This window comes from Aquila chrysaetos, chromosome 20, assembly GCF_900496995.4.
Source record: "Aquila chrysaetos chrysaetos chromosome 20, bAquChr1.4, whole genome shotgun sequence".
In the NCBI taxonomy this organism is placed as follows: Eukaryota; Metazoa; Chordata; class Aves; order Accipitriformes; family Accipitridae; genus Aquila; species Aquila chrysaetos.
The window spans coordinates 14,619,844-14,640,003 of record NC_044023.1 but is presented as its reverse complement, the minus strand read 5'-3'; the positions used below and the strand labels follow the sequence as shown (position 1 = coordinate 14,640,003).

General features: G+C 34.9%; 1 protein-coding gene across 9 annotated transcripts in view; it reads left to right on the top strand.

The window, feature by feature from the left end:
• CFAP20DC (CFAP20 domain containing) overlaps nucleotides 1-19,936 on the top strand; it is a 90,141-nt gene extending 70,205 nt beyond the window's left edge. For 8 of the 9 annotated variants that reach the window (XM_029996313.2, XM_029996312.2, XM_029996311.2 and 5 more), the window contains 2 exons: nucleotides 14,147-14,238; nucleotides 19,481-19,936. In XM_029996313.2, the coding sequence (XP_029852173.1) occupies nucleotides 14,147-14,238; nucleotides 19,481-19,590 (202 nt within the window). In that variant the 3' untranslated portion in view covers nucleotides 19,591-19,936. The remainder of the gene's footprint in view (nucleotides 1-14,146; nucleotides 14,239-19,480) is intronic. The other variant, XM_029996317.2, reaches the window with a different exon arrangement.
• Nucleotides 19,937-20,160: the final 224 nt, after the last annotated feature.

Genomic DNA, 20,160 nt, shown 5'->3' with positions numbered 1-20,160 from the left:
ATGCACGTGTGTTGGGAAGGATAGGGGGAGAGGACATTTCAGATACAACTTCCTTATCTTTTATCAACAGTCTGAAATGTTTTATGATAGCACACTGCCAGTCAGTTGTGCAGGATAATATGCATTTCTCCTGAAAATCACACAGATGTTTTCAGTCACTTGTCTCACTTGCCATCCACATTTTTATGGATTTTAAATCTTCTTGTTAGATTTTATGAAGTAAACACTATGAAACTTGCTGTGCAAGTTCACCCAGATGCATCAGTTATTGCAGCATGGAGCCATATGTTTCCTAGTGCACACAATATATTACTGGAGTTAAAAGTGTAATCCTGGATTCCTGTTCCCTTATGTTGGTCTAGAAAACCTTGCTGCCTTAGGTGCTGCTTATCAAAGGAACTATCTCTATCCTTATGGATTGTTACAATGGATGAAGTGGACGGAGACACTTGACAATAGTCCACAGAGTAAGATATCAGGTACCTTGTGACTGACACTTTGGACTCTTTATTCCGGAATTGCTTTCATAATTCTGATGGCATTAGAACTGCCTATATTTTAGTGCAAGCTACATTGTTTGTCTTCTTTTTGCCCATACATTGGTTGAGTCAGGTTTTATTAAGTTATTTTTATGCATGTGCTAAAGCAATTTGGTACTCGGTACATTTTATATACTGAAAAACAGAATAAACACCATTATCTGTAAAAATAAAGCATTTAATCATATCAAGTTAATATGATCAACAATGAAAAGTGGTATTTCCATATAATAAAATTGAAAATAAAATAGTATAAATTATGACTTAGTTCTTATGCTATTTTAATCCAGTACACACAGTAGACTTACATTTCTCTAGAAATCATTTTCGAGAAATGCAGGCAAAGTATTTGTAAAATACCTGACTTGCAAGTGCTCATAAATTCAGTAGCCCTTGTGAACTGCCAGAAAAGCATTATTAGGCTGTAAATACAGAAGATGACAAAATTATGAGGTCAGTTTGCATCATGATATAAAAACTGGAGGTGATGTGACTTGAATACCGTTATTCACATTACCTTTCATTTATAATGGAAACTCTCTCATGTTTTTCACAGAGGGTGTGTCCCTAAATGAGAGGGAGATATAATTAATGGTAGTTCTGTAACTTAGTTCCTAAACAGTTTTTAAAGCCAATTTTAACAAGTCATGTGTGAGCAATTGGAAAATGTCTTAAGTCTTTGTAAGCCTACTGTAGCTATGTAGGGGAACACACAGAATATTTGAAAAATTGATATATCCTATGTAGATGAGCGGGTATAAATGCCATGGCATGGAGACAGTTACGTGATGCACTTACTGAAACAACAAACAGTTTGTTGTAAAGAGCGATAAAGAATTTGACAGGTCTCAAGTAACTTGAGAAAAGTGATAGTAGTGATATTTTCTGGGAAATGAAAAGAGAGCAATGTGGAAGCTATTGTCCAGTAAATGTAGCTTCTGTCCATAATAAGATAAAAGAACAAGCCAGGAAAGAAAGTACCTGTGAAGATAATGGAAATGCAGTCAATAAAAAGACCCAGCGAGACTTATTTTCCATTGGTTCCACTGGGTAAAGGTCATAAGTCTGCCAAGAATATTGCTACTGCAATACAAATCACCTCCACATCATGCTGCTTTGCAAGGTATAGAACCAGTTAATGAAAGGAGACAGGCTGACTGCAGAGGTTACAGAGCCAGATGAGCAAGATGATGTTCAGTGTTTCAAGCCTTAGCTATGCACTTCCCCCTGACTGATGTACTGTATGGCCCTAGCTGAACTTCAGAATTGCTCTCTTCTCTCCAAATAGGAAGCTGTAACTATCTTCTTCCAGTGCAGGGACTGGAAATTGCTATGTACCTGGCATCTACTTAGTAAGCATTTGTCCTCCAAAATATTTGTGTGTCATAGAAGGTTTGGAAGTTTCATTAAAGGAAATGCTGAAAGTAAGTAAATATTCTAGAGGAATTTAAGCTACACTGAACTGCAAAATGTAGAGCTGCTCTCTGAAAAAGATCACTTGAGCCTAATTTTATAAATAGATTTTCTGAACTTCTACAGATGCTCTTGAGAAGATTTATTTCTGATAAAAGCTGATTTTTCTGTCTTTGAGAGAGGGGTTTTTTTGTAAGTTGAGACCTATCGTTATAAGCATTGCCTCACTAGATCCTCTCTTGACATCCTACTCAACTCTTCCCAAGCTACCAAATAAAATTTGTTCCTCTGAAGTTCCAACAGCTGTTCCCCAGAAACCGCACTAAAGTAGGACACAAATACTTAAGCGTTTCACTGGGTATCCTTTCACAAGAAGTATATTTTACTTAAGTAATTTTATATAAAATGTGCACAGCCAAATTTTCAGTTAGGTTTTACCCAGACATTTAACTCTACATGTTAAAAAAAAATGTATTCTCATAGTGAATTGTGGGCACAGAGATTGGGTGATGGACAATGTCTGCCTGATTTGGACTATAGCCAAGAACATAAGATCTGCACATAAAACACAGGCATCATTTTACGAGAAAGTCTATTGATCAGTGGTCTCAAACTAAAAAATGAGTGATCAAGCTGTTCTTCATTCACAAATGAAAATAATTGTTAAACTGAAGTGTAATTTGTTGTCCCTATTAGTGGCTGGCAGGTTTCATGTGTTAACAGCTCTAAATTCAACAACCTTCCCAAACAATTCTATATATGTGGGGCTGACAGCTTTTCCAAGGCTGGTTGGAACCTGCAGGAGTTAATTAGTACATCAGTCAATGAAAATTATCTTTTCAAGTATTGTCTGTGTGTCTGCTGTGGGCTTGGTCAGGGCTACCTGCACAGAATTAGCAGGAATAAATAGAACTCTACTCCCTTGTTAGCTCCACCTCTGTCTCCGCTGCTGGAAGCTCATGCTTGCCAGGCTGGTATGTGAAAGTGTGTGCATGCATCAGTATATAGTATAGCCTACGCATTCATCCCTATGTGTTGGAGTTTGCCCCACCTGATGGGTGATCATGACCCAATGTAGGGACAGGAGGGGAGTCTTAAACCTCCTTGCTGATCCTGAGAGTCCATCTGTAGCTGATGATGTAGACTGTCAGCCCCCAAATTCCACCAAGAATCTGAAGAAGCGATGAGATATCATTTTGTCAGGCTCTCATCTACCCTTTCCAGTGTCTTGTTCTTCTCCATGACCCTTTGACCTGCATCCGTAGAGGTTATCTCCATAGGTTTTGCTATGAAAAGGGAGTGTTACAGTTGCTCTGAAGTGGTAGGATTCAGGACCATCCTCAAGCCAGTCCAGTAGCTAACTTGTAAAATAAGCTAGATTCATCTGCTCTGTACATGCAAGTCAGTTGATTCTTCAGTGGGATTTATTGTGTTTAAATTAGATTCTGTCAGTGGGTTTGTTGTGAATAAAAAAGAAACCTCTTAAAATTAAGGAGCATACAAGGTCCCTAAAATTTTGAGGAAAACCAATGATATTGCAAAGTGTTTACTAAAATTGCTAAATGGAAGTATAATGCAATTCAGACCAGCATTTTGTCTAGATTTATCTTTTATCTATAAAAGGTGTCACCACTGTACTGTGGTTTAAGTCCTTTGTAGCTTTGCCACTTGTGGATGTAATATAAAGTTCCTTGTATCTGCAATTGGCTGATAAGGGCCCACAGTCTTTGACAAATGATTAATAGTCACTGACCTCACTTCACATGGGCTTGTACAGGCTGACTAAAGCAAGCTGTCTTGTCATTGTAACCTACATGTGTTACATTAGCCTGATCAGGATGTCATCATTCTTCTTTCCTCTACAATCAAAAAAAAAAACCAAACCAAAAACCCAAAAAACAAACCACCCCCCCCCCCCCTCCAACCCCCCCCCCCCAAAACTGATCCAAAAAAAGCTAATAACGTTTTCTTCCCTTTTTTGGTAAAGCTATCTCTCCAATTATGTTAAATGTTATAGATTTGAGATTTATCATCACAAAAGAAATGTTTCATTGATGTGGAGAGATTAATGTGTTTGAGGAGGACAATAACTATAAACTTTTCAGAAGAAGTTGTAGGTTTTACCTTAAGAAAAAAAAAAAAGAAGCCGTATCCTTAATTACTACTTTATCAATGTCATTTTCTTATTTTGTAATGATATGCATGCACAGTAGTTCAGATAATGAATCATGAAATGGATAAACACGTTCCTTTAACTAAATACATTTTTAACTTATTTTCAAACTTGATTATTGGTAGAATTCTGGTTTATTAGTTAAATATAATGAACACCTTTGTCTATGCATAACTCTGACCACTCTTGATTTTAGGAATTATTTCTTTCTTAAATTATTTCTTTCACTTTCTTTAAAAGTTTCTGCTAGAGGAGTCTTTTTTTAGAACCTGTTGTTGCCATAAATATTGCCATTATCATGGCACCTGAAATTTGCATAATATATCAGTGATTCCAGCACAAAAACACATCCACTGCAAACTCTCAAGTATTAAAAGTATGTTCAGCTTTGAGACTACCATTTAAGTACTCTCATTCGTCCCAGATGAAAACTAAACATTCCAATAGCTGATGCACGTGTTGTTGTATCGAGAGATTCAGTAAGATTAAACTCACCTACAAAATGGTGCAGTAAAAGGATTGTAGCTGTAACATTTATTTGCTGTACAGCAGAACTTCTCCAACATGCATGCTGTGAAATTCAGACACAAAAGGTCTTTGTCTCCCATATTTCCAAGCAAAGGTTTAAATAGCAGAATAACTTAAGCACACTTAAAGATTGAGTTTTGCAAACAAAGAAGCATATTTATTTTTATAATTCATTACAAGATCAAAGCCATACAACTCCATTACTTATGCAAAACAGACAATATTACATTATGAAGTATTATAAAATTACACAACAGTTGTCAAAATAAGTGAACAAGAACAATGTATCACAAAATGTACTTTTGTTTTTCATTGTACTTGTGCACTTACTTTACTCATCCACAAAATAGAGTAATTTGCAATAGGTCTCCCAGTCGTTAATCTGAATTAGCGAAATTCTGCTGCATTTGTCAGGCTATAATATGCATGAAAAAGAACATGACAAAAGAAGCAAATGGCACAGGAAACATCTAATTGAAAAGGTTAAACTTTTTAATCATGATGGTAAAAAGCTCTAGCTGCAAAAGGGTTGTTGAGAACCAAGTGGCTAACGCGTAAAAGCTTGTTAAGATAATCCAAAAATGGCTTTCCCTTGTATGGGAATCTGAGAACATGAAAACGTGGCAACGTATACACTAAGGGTTTGAATATAAAACATGGCAAATGCTTTCAAACATGCTGTTGCATCTATGTTAATACAAGGTAGTTTATCTCTTTCTTTTTTTTTTTTTTTTTTTTTTTTTTTTTTTGTAGCTTCAGGACTTACTGAGAAGATTTTTTTTTTTATTGGTTCCACCCTTTTTCTGAATATTCCTGGGCCATGCATACAGAGTTTTCTGACCATACTTATATGTAGAGATGGAGGTTAGGCCGTAAAAGATTTTACATACCTCTAAGATCTCTGAGATTGAAAGGAAGAGATAGGCGTTATCTTGTAACAAGTCTGGGATTCCTTGTTCACAGCGTGTTGCAATGTCTCCTTCAGTACCCAGTTGAACTGTTGCTATGGCCCTTCGCCTGTGTGTCTTCTTCCAGGGGATCTCCAGTGTTTGTGGATGACAAGACACTTCAGTCCAGCCACAAGCCAGCATCTAAGGCCTGAGTCCAACTTCTGACAACTCCTAGAGCCTTGGGATTTTAGGGTAGTTCACAGGGCAGGCAAGCTTCCAAATAGGTTTGTACCAGTTGTATTTCTCCCTTTTCTGGAGAAAAAAAATTCCTATTACTAACCAGCCCCCCATCTATGAAAATATATATTTATTCCTCCATTCTCCTTCTGAACTGGAAGCTTATTTAAATACAAGCAAATCAGGCTCCTTGACTGACATCCCATATGCATACAACATTTTCTTACAGAGAAAAACTGTCTGGGTTTCCAAGGGCACAAATGTCCACCTCTCCCTTCCCTGCTATTCCAGTATCATTTGTGCAGGAGTGTTGATTTTGATTCCTTTATGTTATTTTACATTTTTTATTGACAAATCTTGATGTTTTTGAAGAATTAAACTGAGGTTGCATACTTCTCACTTTGTGGTAATGATCAAGTTTCTGACTTCATGCTGTAGCATTCATTGCATGAATATACTAAAAGGTCATAGTTTTCTTGCATACTTTTTTTTTTTTTTATTTTTTACTTTTCTGAAAAAGAAAGGTAGTTTTACAGACTAGGAATATTCAACAGCATCACTTTTAACAAGTTCGATAATACTAAAGTTAGTGCTCTGTTGAGTCATGTCTCTCCATTGATTTTTAAAAGCCCACTGGCTCCATGTCATCCATTAAAAATTAATGGGATGCAGTCTACATCCAAAATGCACAGAACAGTGAGATGCTGTTGGTGGCTGACTGTGGGGAAAAGGAATTACTTTAACTGCAGCAAGACTCATTATGTACTAGATTCAGGTGTTTCCTGAACTGGTGGAATATTCAAATGTAATTTTTTTAAATTAATGGTTTATTTAATTGTTAAAAATACATAAAAAAGGAAGCACCCCTACCTAATGGACACTTCACAAAATGTGGAAATCCATTTGATTCACTGATCAATGAGTATCTGATGTAGTTATTAGAATTTACTTGCTTAAGATTATAATAACATGAAGGAATTTTAACACACCTTTGCAAATTCATTACTTCCAATTTATACAGCTGATCTTCTGATAAATGAATTAAAAATAGCAAAGAAAGGGCTAGTATTTTACTTAAATTAGGTGACAAAACACTGGTTTTCTCTACTAGTGTCATTTATATCACTAGTAAATATCAAGAATATAATCTAGCCAGCAACCTAGCATGGTGATGAACTAGAGGTTTAGTCTTTAAGTAAATTCCAATGTTACTGTCATTTAACAGAAGCTATGATAGAAGTTTCATGTATTTAACTATAAAACATTGACCAAATAGCATAATATATTAATCACTAAGCTGTTAAACCTCCAAATTCAGGTCATTCATATTTTTAGACTGATGTATGAAACTATATGTTTTTAATAACCTGCACAAATTTATCATTTGACCTTTGATAATGAAAGAAAAACAGGATAGCATTAACAGGTCAAATTTTCAGCTAATACCATTCAGCACAATTATACTGTACGCACTTGTAATAGCACCTTATGCTACCTAAATACCTAGTTTAATAAGTAGACTTCAGATCTCCTTTGTTATCCTTGAGTCCAATCTAGCACCCATAAGCCAGTTCATTTACAGATTTAAGACTTTAAGAGCAGATTCAAGTCTTCCACACACAGTTGCACTTGTACTTTTTATGATCTTTTTTTTAGTTACTAATTCATTGAAAATTAAATAATTTTGTTTTTAAGGAGGTCTCTCTGCCCCCATTAGAAATGTGGTATCTGGGAGGCTGGACTTGCTGAAGTGGTTTGGAGGAAGGAAGAAGGCATTCTGGAAAAGGAAAAAGAAAGTTCCAGTAAGGCATACAGTAAATGAAGATATTATGTATTAGGGATGGAATGAATCTGTCACTTTGACGGATTGTGAGGCAAAGAACATATTAACAGATTACTCATAGTCAGAATGCAGCTCACTGTGAAAAATGTGCAGGAAATGATAAGTGTTGGTTTGTGCTGATTTAATGATATTTTGAAACTACAGTAACAATCCAGGAGAATAATACCACGTAGCTCATGGCTTGCATTTTTTTAATCATCAATGTATTGCCAGATTGCCCTTAAATACTTTTTAAAATAGAGCTTTCAATTCATGCAAAGTCATATGGACATGTATATTTATGTTATTTTTCAAGATTTTTGTTAAAATTTGCATTCAAAAATCCGTGATTTGTATGTATAAGTATACTTTTGGTAGTATATCTTCTTATTATTCTCTATACTCACTTAGTTTTCCATTTTAAAGATACTGTTTTTCCCACCTGAGGCTGAGTAGCACTGAACAGTTATTGATGTATAAATTAACATTTAATGTTTCTTGGTTTATGGCATATTTGTGTAAAAACTTTAAGAATGTTCAAAATCTGAAGTTTTTTAAAGCATTTTAGATGCAATAATGGACAACTTAAGGCTCAGATGACTTCACAATTATTACGGACATATGTAGTGGCAGGACCTGAAATTTTATTTCAACATTTTTTTCAAATATTATGATTGCATTTTGTACATAACACAGACAAATCTTATTATTAATAGCCTACATAAGTCCTTGCTTCACTACTGAAACTACTATTGAAGGGTTTATTTCTATGGAAATACTTCTATTAAGAAAAAACCACCTTCCATTATGCATACATCTTTAATATATTACAAAGCAGAACCCAAATAGGTGTGCATAGGTTGAGCATTTGCAACAGAATTTGCTTCATGTGGTATTAAACATTACTAATACAACAGAAGTATGTGCTGAGATTTTAGTTGATAGTTGCACAAGATGTTCAAGAATTGGTCCTTTTTCCTTAAAATATTTTTATGCTCTTGATCGGTACATTGGCATTCTCTGGCCCTCCACAGAGTTAGTCAGATTATCCATTGTAAAAAATAATTCAGCAAATGTGCTTCTCTTATTATCACTCGGGCACAAGCCAGTTCTCCTCTCATATTCACAAAGATTTACTAAGTAGTTTATGCAATTAAATATAATCTTTTGTGTTCTTTATTGATTGTACTCTACAGATGCTTAATAGTCTGTCAGTTTGATGTGTTCTTAATGATACAAAACTGATGTTGTTTTTTCATTCCCTGATTTAACATAATGTAGCCCTTGCCTTGCATTTTTTGAGTATACTGCCAGGCTGACCGAATAATTTGAACATTCCTTTTAATTCCTGTATAGATTGTTGGATGAAACCATACTAAAACTTTGAAGCATTTTAATTTTGTTAATAATGTGGATTAAATGATCCCGTTGATTTAAGTAACATAAATTAAATCTGATCCAAAAGAAATGCGATAAAGTATGCTATCTCAATTCACAGCAATGTTAAAAATCTTTATACTAAGTGATTTGCCATTTTCTCAGTCCAGGCAATAGGATAGACTAAAAAGCAAAAATATCTGTAAAAAAATCAAAGTATCAAAGGTGTTCATTAAGATTTAAATCAAACCCCTCTGATTCTTCGGATTTCTGTTGACAGTAATAATTTTGATACATTGTCATTGATAAGTGCTACTTAATAAAGCATCACTAATTTTCTCAACAGATTTTACTGATACATGCCATTTTCTGCAAAATTAAACATACTGTCATAAAGCTGAAAACAATGTTCATAAGTCCAAAAGATTGTTTTGCTTTCCATCACAGTTCAGCTACCATGTGATATTTCAATACATGACAATTATTTTCTGAAAGTATTTTTTTAAGAAAAGACCATAATATAACAAGATTATATAACATTTTTTTTATTCTATTTTGGTATGGAGAATAGCTTTCAGAATAATGAAGAATTTCAGTGCAAGTATTAAAGGTGCATGACACTTCGAATGGGTGTGGAAGCTATTCTAAGCCTTCATACAATGCAACTCACAATGTCAAAAGACAATACTTGGCATTGCACGTTGTTATCAGGAAAGCTCTAGAGAGTTTATTGCATGTTGATTGTATTGATTACAGCTGGAGGCATTGATAGCATAAATAGAGTGTCTTTAATTAGTCAGAATGTGTGATTAGCTTTTCTGTTTTAAGGAGATGAACTAGCTTCTTAAAGAAGTTCCCCCCAAAAATATTCTTTATTCAGTCAGAATAAAAACACAATGAAGGGGAACACAGGCCAGTCTGCATTTCTCAGCATATTGCTGCTTGTCTCCGTGCTGGGCTCTACTTTTAAGCAAGGTCCACAAATTTTTCAGGATTTTTGTTTTTGTTGTTGTTGTCGTTAAATGAACTCATACACTCTCTCACACACACATGCTTTAGCTGCTTCCTAAAAACAACTGCAGACTTCATTGTGGAAAAGTCCATCTTGACTGCTAGACTACAGCTTCTACCAGAATTACCACTGTAAACCCACTTTTCAGAAGTTTATCAATCAACTGCCAGTGCTTACTCTCTACTGCAATTTGGCCAAGAAGATTTCAGCACACATGAGATTTTTTAAAATTTATTTTCAATATTTTAGGAGAAGTTGATTTAGACATTGCTAACTAACTTGTGGAAGTAATAAACCAGTTTTTAATATATATTGTGTGAAATGTTTCAACCTTAAAAGTAATATTAAGTCAACAATGAGTCCCTAATACTGTAGTGTTTTGATTACTTGCCTTGGTGAGAGGGGTTTGAATAGCAAAACTATTAGTTTTTCTTGGATATTGAAAGAAAAAAACATGAACTGAATCTAGACTGTCTTAATAGGAAATATTAAATTTGCCTGCACATCTTTGTTGCCTCTCGTAAATAAAAACTCCTTTGCCTCCCTTTGGAACCATCAAAATCCCAAGATCTTACACTTGCACCTCCTAGAGAAAATAATTCATCTACTGAACCAGAGGCATCAAAATAAATATGAAGATGAAACTGAACAACTCCTTTACACAAGAATTGACTCAAGTAAATGAAGGACAAAATCAAAGACAAAAATCATCCAGCTACTCGCAAATCATCCCATCTCTGATTTCTCAGACTTCATCTTTCAGGAAGATCTTCCAGAGATGAGACTTCAAACTAAAATTCATAAATTTTCTAAGTAATAAGAACTATTAATTTAACAGAAATACTGGTTTAATGACACATGATTACCTCTCTCCTTCAGTGTTCTCTAAATGAATTGTCTCTTTTCCATTGGAGGTAATTGCCTTATTATCTTTCCTTCCTTCTTACTAACATCCTCTCTGCTTTCCAGGTACGAACTATTTTCTTTAGAAATTCTCTGATACATATTTTGTATGAAAAACATGTATCTTTAAACTCTTCTGGTTTGTGCCAGACCTGTAAAACTGCAGATATATTCTAAAGCTTCTTTACTTTTCTAACTACATTTTTTGGTCTGACTGAGATAATTCTCTTTAGAAGCAAGCACTGTCTTTTCTCTGTCCTTGCGCCACTTTTGCTTCAGCAATCTTCCTAGCAGAAATATTCTAGTTCTCCTCTGGATCTCAGACATCACTGTCTTTTAAAAAAGCTGTAGTGAATTTGGAAGAAAGGGTAGCTTGGGAAGCGGAGACGTAGATTAGCACTACTAGTTCTTCCTTACCTTCTCTAAAATTGCCACAGTTTCTCCAAGCGACTGCCTTTGCTGACATTGTGTTTCAGTGCAATTGTAGAGAATCAGGTAAGTGATAATGCTTTGTGCTCTCTGACTACATCCTATGAGCATGGTCAGATTCTAGTGTTAAAATTATGTTGGCTGATTCTGAGGCAGCACACACCATATGTGCAAGTGGCAGAAATGGAAAATACTTTCTACCATGCCACTGGATATCATAGCATGCATTTAACTGTTATTCCTAAAAACTTTTGAAGGTTTGGTGTAAACAAAGAGTCTTTGGCTATATTCAGGGAATGCAGTATGGTGAGCAACGACAGAGAGGGCTAATAATGAGATATGTCTAGGCAAGCATATTGCTGTGTGGATTAGTTGCACCAGTTGTCACTGGCATTAGCTGAACAGCAGAAGAGGAAAAGGATTGGTTGTGAAGTTAGCCATATATGTGAAAATAACATGATGGTATAAAAAAAATTTGAAGTATGTTTTTTACATATTGAAATGATGGAAAATTCAATATCTCTTCCTTTAAATCTGCTATACTACTTGCTGGATTTCTACACCAGCAGTTCTGTTTCCTGAGGCAGAAAATTAGTTTTTTCCATTTTGACTGAAAACAGATAGGTGGTTGTCCCCTGATTCACCCCAGATTATGCATACGTGCCAACAGGAGATGGTGTGGAATCAATAACAAGTCCAGAAGTAGCAGAAAAACTAACCAAAAAAAACCCCAACAATTGGCATATTTTAGCAGTTAAAACACATGACTGAGCCTTGCCAGATTTCTCTGTCAGAAGCAAATCTTACATGAGATCATCAAGGCTTTTCAGAAAGTAGAAGTACGTTACCTGTTTAGTTGGTGTTGGACAATTGAGTTGAGACAATTACAGTCTGGCAATGTGAAGAAAACTGTCAAGCTTTGGAAAAATTCATCCCTTCTAGGCGAAGCCATGGATGTTGAAGTTACCTCTACAGCTCTGGCTAATCTCCCTGGCCTCTAGCACAAGTCTGCATGCATAATGTTTTAGTGCCAGCTGTTGGAACAGCCATGGCCAGACATAAGTTGAATCAACCCCAAACCAATTTTAATTTACTCTGTAGAGCTGCACTGTTCCCATCAGCATGAAGCAAACATAAGGGAATTTAAAGACCCCTTTTCCTTTCCATTCCCCTTGCCTTGCAGTAAAATAAGTTGGTCAGAAAGGATGGATCTGGTTCTATCAAAAAGAGATGATTTACTGAGGCTCCTCGAATTCTGTGTTTAAGTGTTAACTTGCAATTATTCAGTCTAGTTAATGGTTATATGGAAGCTTTAATGTGTTACAGCTCTTTACTGTTGAAGAGGAGAGATGGGAACTTATGGAAACATCGGCTATGCACAGTGTACAGAGATTAATTTCATATATGAAAAGAATTACAAAACATGGTCATCTGCACAAAGAATGTCTTAATTTTGTGGCTTAGATGTGTCCTTCCAGGGCTATCCTTCTCTGATTGATAGTATAATGTGAGTGACTTCTTCAGTGAAAAAATCTGCAGTTCAGTTTGCAATAAAAAGCAGTAACAATAAAAACAACTGTTCTGTTTTCCTTTTTTTGAGCTGTAACAATCAAAGACAGTGTATCATAAAGTGGTGTATGTGAAATGAACTTTGAACTTTGCATGAATGTATGATAACGTGAAAATCATTTTTAAAAGCTATTACAAGGTAGTGTTCAGGAGAGACATAAATTGCCTATTAAATTGAGTAGGTGAAGAAAATCCATACTCCCTCCTCTATAATAAAGATCCCATCAAAATTTTTTCTTTACAGAAGCAAAATAGATGTGTGACAGCTGTGATGAGTCCTCTGTATAGTCTTGCCAGTAGCTAAAATCATGTTATGCTCAGTAACAAATTCTTATTTACAACATATAACATTTTATAACAATAAAAATTGTTATAAACAATTATTTATAATGTACTTACATAACAAAGCTTTTTTCCAGTATCAGCAGTACTATCAACAATAACATCCTGACAATCCAATGTTTCCTTCTTAAAAACACTAGAAAACTGTTAGTAATATTATTCTTAGCTCTGATCACTAATTCCATCCCTTTATTGAAAAATTTTAAAGTTAAATTAAACTGGAAAGATTAAATTATTTAATACAAATCAGCTGTCCCACAGTTCATGACCACTGAGTTGGTATCACACTGTTAGCGGCATCCATTTCATGTCTAAGCTCAGCTCTAACTTGCCAACCATCCACACTGTGAATGATATACTACTTGCTATGTCACCCTATTAACAGGGTGCTCCAAGCAGTGCCAAGTCAGTGGTAACCAAACACATCTCTTGTGATTGTCTTTAAGGCTTTTTCCTTAGAGAGGGTAAGGATTTTTAATCAAATTGACCCCCACAGTCTCCCATAAAACACAGGTTGTTCATCCCAAGTCTTTATTCCTCAGAAAAAGACTCTCATGAGTTCTACAGGCTTTCAAAGTATAGCTCTGTGGGTTATGGATCACACCTCATGTAGACCTTTTGCTGAGGGCGCAATACCAGCTGAAATCTGCAAAGCGAACCTGACTTAAAACGCAGATTTTAGTGTGAACAGAACAGGTGAAAAGGCTGAGGAAGGAAGGAAGCCTTAATGTTTAAGAATTGTATTGACTCTGAAGTTTGTGTTTATAATAGTAAAATCCAGCCTGATTTTGTTTCATCATGCTCAACAACCTGCAATTTCCTGTGAAATTTTTTTTAATAATCAAAAGAACGTGAACAAACAGGAACACAAACTGTGCTTTTAGGAATTATATTTTGGTTTGTGTTTTTCAGGGACTGGTTGAACCTGTTCAGTCCTCCCATCATTCCTGGAAGCCAACAACTGGAAGAGCACACTAAATCTTCAACAAATCAGAGTATTCCAGGTAGGAATTTATGAAGACAATGAAAAGTACCTGGGTAGAAAGACATTTTTAAATGCTGTTTCTGTACTCTTGGTGCTGCCTTTTCCTAGTTTTCTATACTGCTACATTTTGGTTGCAAGTTCTCTTATTTATTATTCTCAGCTCAAGCTAGCAGAGTTTTCCATGCAGTATTATTTGCCTCTGATAAAAGAATAACTTATGCAGTTGCAGTTTCCTAATGTTCTGGCTTGATGCCGGTTAACTCATAAAAACTGCATCTTATTTGTTTAAAATAAGGAATTTATGCTAGTGGGGGTGGCAAACCTATGAAAGAAAGAATGCAAAGACTAAACATTCTTATTCAGAAGCACAATTACACTTATGTAAGTGATACTTCTCTTATGAAGAAAAATTCCAGATTTAGCCTTAAATGAAATCTCAGTGTGATTTCCTGAATAAAGACTGTTGTCACCACCTAAAGTGTTATAAGTTTTTGTTTATTAATGGTGTTTGCTTGGAGAACGGCAGAGAACTTAGCTGAAACTGGAAAGTCAACAAGAACAGAAAAAACAAATACCTTGTTTTCTTCAAATGCCCTTTTTTCTTATCAGTTGGTTTAGGAAACAGGGTAGATATCTACATTTTTCTTCAGGTCTGGGGAATTCAATGTGAACTCTCATAAATCTGACCTGTGTATTTTGGCTGCCCAAGGGATGAAGATGTCTCAGTGATTTACTGTCTAAAATAGATTATGCCCCTCAAATTGGGAATGTTTTCATAGATGTATATTTGTAATTGTTTATGACAGCAAAATAGAATTTTGCTGTCAGGAAGGGACCTTGCTTTGAAGAATCAAATAATATGTTTTGTTAAGGGTCCTAAGTAAGCCAAAGAGAATAGGACAGTAGTCCTTGAGTTAAAGGCATGTTGGATATAAATTTGTGATAGGCCTCTGAGAATTTTTTTATGTTAGTATTATGAAATCCAAGACTTGCTGCAGTAAAGCTAGAATTTCTGCAAATTTCAAAAATTGTATTACTATCTTTAAAAAGCTTTAAAAAAGAATTATAGTTGGGAATTTGTTGGATTTCTTCTGTAATTCATACTAGAATTTCCAAACTGTGTCACGAGTTGTTCCTAATCTCATTTTCCTTTAAGCTGAAATTTTTTACATCATGTGTCCGTGATTGCACATTTGGAGAACAGAAAATCTCTATAAACCATAGCTTTTTATTTTGGCCTTTTATTTTTGTGCCTTTATTCAATCAAATTAAATTCTGGCTCATGTGTATGTATGATATTGGTAATTTTGATAACTTCACACAGAAAGTTTTCTATCTCCAAATAATCAAAAAAACCTGCCATAATGGAAGGCCTGATGGGCAAAGTAAGGGGGTACCTCTGCAGTATACAGTGTCTTCAAGCAACTCCAAGCCTCCCTTTCTGATTGTGTACAGTCCGTGGAAAATAATGTCCTTGCACTCTATTAACAGAAAACTGACATGGTTTTGCTCATATAAAAGATACCCTTAAGTGAAACACAGACCTTTGGACATAATACGGTGGTGTGTGAAAATGCAGTGCCGTGTAATACGTGTAATGCCTATCAGATTAGATTGTACCCATCAAACATCAGAATCTGTGTGTTTTCCTAGATAACTTTGTTTAAAAAAATCTTGATGGACCATGGTAACTAGATGGTTTGGAGTATCATTTTTTAAAAAGATGCAAAATAGGTCATGTCCTGTGATATATCTCTAGCACTTCGAAAAAAACTTTTTCTTAATCACTTCACTTGCGGTTAGTTATTTGTGTGACAAAAGAAGTGTTTTACTACTGACAATTAAGTACCAGATCTGATCAACAAACTGAATGCTCAAATTAATTCCAGAAAATTCTGCTGCCCTACTCACTTTTTTTTTTTTTTTTTTTAAATATCACATTAGAAAATGAGTTATTTCTCATCTTGGGAAGTGTCTTAAGTGTCACAAGATTATTTTTTGTGTATGTGCAGTTTTCCAGTATTCCGAGTATCACAGGATAGCAAAAGCATATTATCAGTACTGAAAATCTGCAGTGAATCATAATCTAGTCAAGATATTAATTTTATCTAGAAGTATCCTTAAAGAAAAATAGATAGTATAGCATTAGTATATTTATAAAGATTTTTTAATTCTTATATTTAGAAAAAATCTTTTAAGTTGGGGCATAACTTTGGGGAAAAAAGGTGATTCATTTCTAAGAAAGCATTTTATTCTACAGTTCCTTTCTTAACCTTTGCACCATCCATAGTACATAGTTAAATAGGGAGATGTAATAAGTAGTCTATTCAACAGGTTTCACAAGGCAATCAAGAGGAAAATGTAGACTCATAAATATGATAAATTTCCATAGATTTTTCCCTTACTGGGCATTGATATTTCTGATTTACAGACAGTTTCATTTATCTTGACATAACAAGTCATACAAGGAAGTTTCCACAGTAAGTGACAAAGGCAGAGCCATAAATTCTCTGGAACTTTATTGTATCTTGTTACTTGTCTTAAGATAGTGGTCTAGGAACCACAGTACTGAATAGTCTTCTTTCTTGGACTACAGCTGTTGACAATAGTCATATGGTAACCCTGCAGTACATAATTACAGCATAGATTTGAGCACTGCAGTTCAATGTTCAAGGATCATATCGAAGAAAATATTAGCAGTGTTCTTTTCAACATCCCTTCTGCTGACAGCTGATCCAGTGCAGTTGACTTGTATCAGGGTCAGAATATGATCTATGTATCTTAAAGTGAGATTTGCTACAAGCCATTTTCTAATATTAAAACTTAGAATACAGTGAAAAGGGAAACCATTTTAGTTCTCCAGACTGTGGTGACTATGTAAAAAATAACAGTTATTTGTACGTTTATTTCAGAGTTCATATAAAGCTACTATATGCCTCCTCCATTCTTTGTTATCCAGGTTTAGACATCTTGAGCAAAAGCCTTTCTCCATAAAAACAATAGCTCCCCTGATTTCAGTGGGGCAGCATTTCATTTAATATGACAGTTATTCAGAGGTACTAACTATCTTCAGTCTTCTTTCAGCTCAGAACTAAAAAATACTCATCCCTCTATAATCTACAGCACAGACTTCAGTTTTTGTTTAAAATCAAGTTATTTTCTAGCCTCAAATACTGTTTAATTTTTTAGTGATTTAAGAACAAAAGCTTTGATTTTGCTTTCACCATGATATTCAAATTAAACTGTCAAGAGGTTTTTTCATGCAATCCTGAGCAGCTTCAACCTCAAAAGCGTGGATGGTGGCAGCATAAACAGCTATGGAAATTTTCTTTGAAAGTGACTTGTTTATCAGTTAATTTGGCTGTGGATACTTCATTCCTACATATGGTCAGGTTGTACACAATATACCATTTGAAAGTAGAAACATGCCTTTTAACACAGCCATTACACATTAGTTGAGTCTTGTAAAAGAATGTCACTTAATTCAATTAGTACTTCTTTTTAGAAAGTAGAACAGAAGTGAGGTTTTCATACATTTTTTTTAATCTGTTCAAAACTTAATACTCCATGCTTCCATTGGAAGTTGTTCCAATATCTAGAAGTACCTTAAAATGCATTTGCAGATATTGTGAGATGCTAAAAGAAAGAAGCCTAACTTTAAAAACAAAATACATCTAGAAAACTAAGTTCTCATTCAAATGGAAATACATGCAAGGAATTATTGCTATAAAGCTATAAATCCAGCTAGTCCTGGTTGCAGTCTAATTCTGATTTGGTATGAATTCAAGGCATACAGGGAAAGAGGTATACACCTGATGAGGCTGAAGAATTTCTTATTCCTAAATCAAACCAGGGAGTATATGGAGAGGCCAATTCTAAGGTGAAGAGGTAAGGAGATTTAAGCTTGGAGAAGAAAAGAGAATCATTTTGAACAGAAGCATAGGCAGGGAAAAGCAAACTAATGAAGAATTCAGTGGAAATAACAACATGGTTTCAGGTGAAAATGTAAGGCTATATGAGGGAATGGGGCATGAATACCATTTGCCTGTGTACTATGATCTGAAGTGTAGAAAAAGACATTCAGTTCTACGCCTTCTTTCTGCACTGCATAATTTTTCCTGAGGGCTATCCAAACAAAATATCTCAGTTAACCTCATTTAGCTTACCAGGCCTTATGAAGTACCCACAGCAGGGAGGGCAACAATTTAGCTTTACCTTTTTACCTTTGGTTACAGCAAAAGTTTCTTTCTGATGGCATTTGTTAATGCTACTAAGGAAACAAAAACGAAATCTCTTCTAAAATGATAAAGTGCATGCTTCTTCTGTATGCATTAAATGCACCAACCTACTTTCTGGTCTCTAGATAATGTAACCTATATATCGTTGTGTGATCCTGGCTGTAAATAGATTCTGAGCATTGTGAAGCTGCTGCTGTTAGCATAACAGGCCATTACTTATTATGACGTGTTAGGGCATACAAAGCATTGAGCTTTTGTATTAGCAGTCTGAGAACAAGATGAACATTTGTGATGAAATTCAAGATACAGGTTGTGTTCAACTGTGCATTTCCTATCAAAAAGCTATAGATCATGTAACTTAGATTTAGCTTGTATGAAAGACAGACAGGTTTAGAAAAGGAGCTACAATACATAAAGTGTCTGTAATAAAAGTCTGTATGGCTTTATCGGGGTATTTTAGGCTAAGGATTTGTTTCTGTTACCTGAAAGCATTCTTGCATTTTACATAACTTTAGACAACCTAGATTTAAAATTTTTATTGTCTGAAACAATCTTATTTCCTCTCTGATATTGAAAGCTCTTTTGTATGGATTTACCTATACTAGACATTTAGGTGACATACTGGGTACCAGACATTCAAACTCTTTCATTCTTACAGGCCTTAAGTATGCACTGACTGTCTTTGTTCATGCTAAAACATTACTGTTTCAGGTCATTGAGAAAAATACCACTTAGGAATACTTTGATGCACTGTCAGTAAAGGTACTTGTGGTGAACTGCTCCACTGGACTTTGTAAAGTCCAGTCGTTAAGCAAACACTGACTGACATCATTTCACCTCAAATAAATACAAGTCTTCGGAAATATAGTAAAAACATGAATTGCTGTTATCTTGAAGGTAACAATTCAGAAGTCAGAAGATTACACACTTTAAAGAAAAATTCTGTCACATCTGACAGGTATTTCCATGTTATTGTCTAAGTGAATAAGAGTGATTTATTCTTACTTTTCCCACTTGGCACAGGTGAAGACCTCAATGCTGAAGAAGATGAGGAAGTTTTGACTCTTTTGTATGATCCATGTCTGAACTGTTACTTTGATCCAGATTCTGGGAAGTACTACGAATTGGCATAGTCAGATCATGAGAGGATATCATTTTGTATTCAGAGTAGGTTTATCTTTTAACTGTTTGTAAAGAGTGACTGAGCTGTATAATTTATCATGTAACTTAAAACCTGAATTAACCAATAGTTTTGCAAACAAATAAATATATTTTGTAAATAGTTTTGTATTAAGTTGTAATGCAGTGGAAAATCACATAACAAAAAAAGTTCCTTGTGACTAATACATTTTATTTGTTAGTCTAATTTATTTCCAATATTCAAAGGTTCTATATGGAAACAAATGAAGTTGAATCAAGGAGGTTTGTGGTGTTTATCTGTAAATTGTGGTTTTACTCAAATAAAAGAAAAATTCATTACTTGCTTACTGTGTATTTTTAATTGGGTCTGAGCTATCTTATTCTTTGTATTCTAAGACATACAGCGTGTTGTTCAAAGGCCCCATTTCATAAGCTCACTCTCTCCCTTTAGTCATCAGAGAAAGCAGTATTTTCCTTCTCTTCAAGAAATTCTCTGCTGTTGCATATTACAGTAATGGGATGATGTCAAAGCTGTACAGTGTGGTGCACCTTACGGTGTGTGC